Raw genomic sequence first — 6,147 nt, 5'->3', positions numbered from 1 at the left:
TATATACAAGCAGATAATCAGAATCCCTTGTTGAAATTTAAAACAACATTCCACGCGGCGGCGATGTCCGCGAGCCAGGCGGGAGCCGCGGCGGCAGCGGCGGGTCCTCGCTCACGGCAGGGCGGCCTGGGTTTCGGCCTCCTTCCGGTTCCTAGGAAGCGGGGCGACGGCCATCGCGGGAGCAGCGGCGGCCGAGACGGAGGCTCCGGCGCGTCTCTCTCCTCCCCTTGAGCCTGAGCTGGGGGAAGCCAGGCGGCCGGGGTGGCTGGAGGGGGGTCCGCTGCCCGAGAATGGGAATTCTCTTCACCAGGATATGGAGACTGTGCAATCAGCAGGAGCACAAAGTTATCATTGTTGGGCTGGATAGTGCGGGAAAAACTGCCATCCTTTACCAATGTTCTATGAATGAAGTTGTACATACGTCCCCAACAACAGGAAGTAATGTAGAAGAGATAGCGATTAATAATACACGTTTTCTAATGTGGGATATTGGTGGCCAAGAATCTCTTCGTTCTTCGTGGAACACTTACTATACTAACACAGAGTTTGTAATAGTTGTTGTGGACAGTACAGACAGAGAAAGGATTTCTGTAACTAGAGAAGAACTCTATAAAATGTTAGCCCGTGAGGACCTAAGGAAAGCTGGATTGCTGATCTTTGCTAATAAGCAAGATGTTAAAGAATGCATGACTGTAGCAGAAATCTCCCAGTTTTTGAAACTAACTTCTATTAAATATCACCAGTGGCATGTCCAGGCATGCTGCGCTCTTACTGGCGAGGGATTATGCCAAGGACTTGAATGGATGATGTCACGATTTAAGATTAGATGATCTCTACTGACCTATTCTCATAGACTTTGTATAAATGAAGTGCTGGACTTTACCTGAAACCTGCAAAAATTAATGGTTTAGATATATTTATAATAAACTGATTTAAACAGTTAAACTTTTTCTATAAGAGGAAAAATTAAGACCACTTATTTGAAAACAAAGATGAAGTCTCACCTTTCCATCTGCTTTCTCATTAGTTCCTTCCAAAGCAAGGTCTTAAAGCTGTGATGGACATTTTCCTCATAAAGAATCCTCTCAGGACATTGTGTAGCCTGTGGTAAGTGCAAAGGGAGAGGAGGATATTTTTAACTTTAAGAGCTTTATTATCAAAAGTATTTTGCATGGGGTTGTGTAGGTATTGTGTATATACCTCAAATTCGAGTTAATGGCTTTGATTTATGTTCTTAAAAAAAGGAAATAACACAAAAATTAATAATATCCTTAGTTATAACCATAATGAGATGAGTACTGGCATTGGTGGTAAGTGCCATTTTGTACTTCCCCTATGTTCTCCGTATCATACTAACCAACCCCCAAATCATTGAGCTGCTCTTAAGAAAGAAAAAAAAAGAAAGGAAAAAGCTTGACATTGTGTACCTAATTTTTTGTTGACCAAATCACATACATGGAAACATGTAGTCCAGCTGAGTGAAATATCTGTCATATTCTTGACTTAGTATTACTAATGGGCAGAATTGTGCATTGAGCAGTCACCAGATTGCTCCTTTACTGGACCTCATGCCATCTAAATTTACTGAGTAAATTGTTAATCTATTTTCAATCAATCGTTAATTGTGATTAAAATTATCAAGTGATTTTTTTCAGCATTAATTGGAAACTGTTGCGTGAAATATGTCTACCCAGAGAAGTATCACACTATAAATATTATCAAATAATTTAGCTACAGTCTTCTTAGATAGTAAATTGTATGTCAAGCATTTAAAAGTCAATTTGAGATGAAAAGTAAAGCATATTTTCTGAGCAACAAAGATAATTTCTTAATTTGAAAATTTCTTATTTCTTAACTTAGGAGTTGGAATAGTTTGAGGGTTTTTTTGTGTGTCTGTAAGTTTTCCTCTATCATCTTAAACCACATGAATGCATTGTTTGACAATTACAAAATACGAATCCTTTTTAATGCTTTTAAGAATTTGGTTTAAATATTGATCAACATAATGTATTATTTTTACTAAGAAGTAACTTGGCCCCAAAACCTTTTATGTTTGCTAGTTTGTTTTTTTTTTCCAGCATCTGAAAGTCTAAGGTATTTCTGTTATAAATGTAAACAAACATCCTAAATGTGTTAAAACATATTCTTGGGTACTCTGTTGGTATATCTTTCATGCCCTGAAAATCTGGTGACTAATCCCAAACTGGCATGTTTTAGAATATTCAAGAAAAAAAAAAAACTACTTTTAATACCAACCTTTTAGATTTCAAAGATTTTGATGAGAAATAATAGTACATACTATAAGTATTGACAAAACTTTGAAAGTTCCTTTCTATAAAATATAAAATGCTCGTTATATAAATCCAAGTCAGGCATGGGAAATCAGTGTTTAAAATTAGATGTTTTGTGTTTTATATTTATATTATACTGTTCAAAATGCAAGCATAACATTTTAATATTTGTCAACTTGTTTTTACAAAAGTAAATCTTAAATTACCAAGCTTTATTTGTTCATATGTCCTCATACTTTTTCAAATCACTGTAAGAAATTGCTTGTATATTAAAAACCCAAATCTATTTTGTAGATGTTGCAGTGTCATCAGAGACAAATATTCTGTAAAGTAGCCCAGCAAATCCACACCTTTTATCCTTTTTGTCTTTTAATTGGAATAACCATGGTTTAGTCCCTTGAATTGCTGCCACATCAGTTCAACAATATACCAGCACGTTCCCTTGTCATCAAGGTGTTAGCCAAAATTTATTCTTAATTGGATGTTTAAAGCATGTACTACGTTGTTACGGTTGGTTTAGTGATTGACATAGCATCATGAGAATGCATGAAATCTTTTACCACATTTATGAAACATGCTTCTTTTGTTATATTCTACCCTCCTGGCCAAGCATTAGAAAAAAGGTGGTACCTTTATACTTGTGCATAAAACCAAAATTACAATGGGAAAAATTTTTTTAATTTGTGTACGAAAATACATCGAAATCATTGTAACAGTATTACTTCCAAAAAACATGGAGAGCCTCATGAATAGTCATATTGGTGATTTATATGTAGTTGTTTTTAAGTGGAATTAAGCAAAGGGCAATGCCTTTGGTTTTTTAATATGCTACTTTTGGGTGTAAACAAACATTTTATTTAGGGTTATTATGCTCAGCTTTGAAAAGAACAAAGCTTCATACCTCTGTACGTGTGGCTGGATTTAAATATCCTATGTTTGATACTAATTTTGAAAGTTGTGTAACTTCTCTTAATATCTTGGTAAAAGTAACCATATTGCTATACGCATTTAAATATGTTTAATTTTGTCATATTGCATTTAGGAAGTATATCTTACACAGTCTAATAAGGATTCTTGTTTGAAATTTTTCAGTTCTATCTTCTTTGGCCCTCATGGATGGGCAAAGAATACATTGAAGGCAGGTAGTTTGGGAGGCAGGGGAAAGTGAGTAGGGAATATGACATTTTGCCTTAAGAATAAAAAAGTGCTTCAGCACTGCTGTCTGGCATTTTTAATGCAGGTAAAGTGATTTTAGAAGCGTGGCATGGAATAGAAAAGAGTTTCTGTTTTCTGGTCTTCAAGAAGTGCCTAGTAGGTAGTGACAGTGAGATCACAGAGAAGTGCAGGGCACTGAGGAAGGGCCGGAAGTCCCTGAGATGTTCTTTTCTTTTCTGTCTGAGTGTATAGTATTAAGATGTCTAGAAATGGGATTCTGTTGTCCCCTCTCACAGGCACTTTACATCTCTTGCTGTGACTACAGCAACCACATACAGTACAGACAACCTCGAAATTTGTTTATATTAGTGCACATAGAAAAACTGTAGACGGCTTTCTAGTTTTCTCTGCAGGCATTTTTGGGAATATATCTGTAGTGTGTTCTACTTTGTATATAGGGGGTAGTAGCACATCCCAGATTATCTGTGGACTTTGGAGTCATCTTCTCTCAGTTACCCAGTCGTATCCTGGAATCAATCCATCTTTCAAGGCTGCGTACAGACAAGGTTTCTTTGCATGACTTAACTTTGAACCCTCCCACTGTCCAAATATAATCTGGAACTTCTTGCTTTAGGATTGGCTTTCCCATAGCTCAGCCATCATCCCCTGCTCTCCTGTATCTTCATTGCCCATCAACGAAGATACGTTATCTTGGTCCTGGAGATATTCTAGACTTTACCCATATCCACTGTTCTCCAAACTACTAGTTTCTAAGTTGGTTCTCTGGTTCTTTGCTATCCGCCACTGGCTTGATTCATTGATTTGCACTTTGCTCATTAGAGAGTATTATCAGAGTTGTTGAGTACCTCACAAGACTGGCTTGCTGTGTGCACAGCACATAAATACATACCAGCAGTAGAGTCCTTTAAATTATACCCTATTTAACATTTTAATACTTCTTAATTTTAGCTTCTCGCACTGAAAGGTAGATTCAGAAAGATAAGTGAACTACCTAGACTGCCAGCTCCTTGAGCTACTAGTTAGACGTGAAAGGGATTAAGTTATATGTGTATTATCTTCCCATTACCAAACATGAGTTACGTTCTGAGGAATAAAAGACGCCAAACCATATTCATATGTAGTGTTTAATCTGAAGACATCCCCACATCCTTAAAACCGTAGACCACATTCCATTTTTTTCCCTCATGTTTACTTAAAGGACAAAGATAAACATTAGCTGTCTAAAGGAATTAGTAATGAGAAGCCTATCTTTACAAAATAAACCTGTTGAAATGGACTTTAAAAAACATCAAAATTAACAATCACCATGTATTGACACTATAGATGCAGACATAATATAGACAATACTTTTTTAAAGTTCCACTTATACAAAAAATAAAACTTCTATATCATGCTCCCTCAAAGAATGTACGATAATTTTAAGACCAGAATGGTGGAGTAAAGGAAAGAAAGAGAGAATTTAAAAACCTTGGATGCTAAAAAGTGACTGCTTCTATTAAATCCTAAAATCGTGTGTGGGATTGTGAAGAAATTGTAACAGGATACAGTTGGATTCATTATGCAATATTTCTTATCGAATGTCTAGCCCTTGTGTATTGTTCTGAAAACTAAAGTTTGAATCTTTATGGTCTTGCCTGCTAGATATTGTGTTCTTTGGTAGAAAATTCCCATCGTCTGTACTCAACAAGTGCCTAAAACTGATTTGTGTTGATTTTTAAGTCCATCTAATAAATTATACATGTTTTCTATGGTAAAAAAAAAAACATTCTAGTATGGAGTTTGCTAAAGTAGGTTTCTTTACCAAAAAAAAAAAAAAAAAGGATTCTGTGATAAAACATATTTGGCAAATACCTACCACTATAGCTTCTCTTCACCATGTACATTAACATATTAACAGTTCTGAGAAGTGCTACAATAAAGAATGTGTTTCAACAAGATTTAAATTAGTATTTGCAGAAATTATTTGGCCATGGAACTCTTTCTTTCTAGTAGGTTTCTATTTACAATTCACTTTGAGGAGTCTTGCTCTGGTCTAATGCTTCTCACTTACCCAACATCACTTAAATGTGTTATTTCCTCAGAAGTTAGTTAATGTCATCATTTTTATTCCCATGGTTTTTGTTTTTTCACGGGGTGACATTTCTTGGCTGTCTTCCCAGATGCCCAAACTTCTGGTTTTTTACTCACACACTATGGAAGAATAAAATTCTCCTGGTAAAACAAGGCAAAAGGAAAAACGGAAGCCATCTGAGTTAGTATCTTTATCTTGTCATGTCAGTTAATTATAAAAGTTTCAACAGGACCCCAGAGAATACAAGACACTCCCACTTGATAAAATGAACTTTTAAAAAGGCCATTTTTTGAGGCTTTCGGAGGATCTCTAATTGCAGCTAATATCATCAAGAGCCAGAGATAACTAGCTGGGAACCCCTCTGTTACCTGTGCGATGGCTGAAGGGGCCTTTCTGGAAATTAAAATTTATCTTCTTTCTAGCCATCTTCAATTTGAGTTTTATCTTGCTTATAAGAGAAAAGTCAACTCAATAAGTTAAAAGTTATTTATAATTGATACTTGTCTTACTCCTTGGCCAAATGACCAACAGAACAATTATTCCTTTTTTAGTCTATTCTTCACCTTCATCTCTCTTAAGATGCTGATTGTCATTTCAGATTCTGCACCT

At 35.9% G+C, this 6,147-nt stretch overlaps 1 protein-coding gene across 1 annotated transcript; it reads left to right on the top strand.

Moving 5' to 3' along the window:
* Window positions 1-274: 274 nt before the first annotated feature.
* Window positions 275-869, top strand: LOC133093573 (ADP-ribosylation factor-like protein 5A). The gene has a single exon (XM_061193491.1). It carries the CDS (start codon window positions 291-293, stop codon window positions 828-830), a length of 540 nt encoding a protein of 179 aa, XP_061049474.1. The 5' UTR covers window positions 275-290; the 3' UTR covers window positions 831-869.
* The last annotated feature ends 5,278 nt before the right edge of the window (window positions 870-6,147 follow it).

Source organism: Eubalaena glacialis, chromosome 6 (assembly GCF_028564815.1).
Source record: "Eubalaena glacialis isolate mEubGla1 chromosome 6, mEubGla1.1.hap2.+ XY, whole genome shotgun sequence".
Taxonomy (NCBI): domain Eukaryota; kingdom Metazoa; phylum Chordata; class Mammalia; order Artiodactyla; family Balaenidae; genus Eubalaena; species Eubalaena glacialis.
The sequence above is the reverse complement of the archived record's forward strand: the minus strand, read 5'-3'. Positions and strand labels throughout refer to the sequence as shown.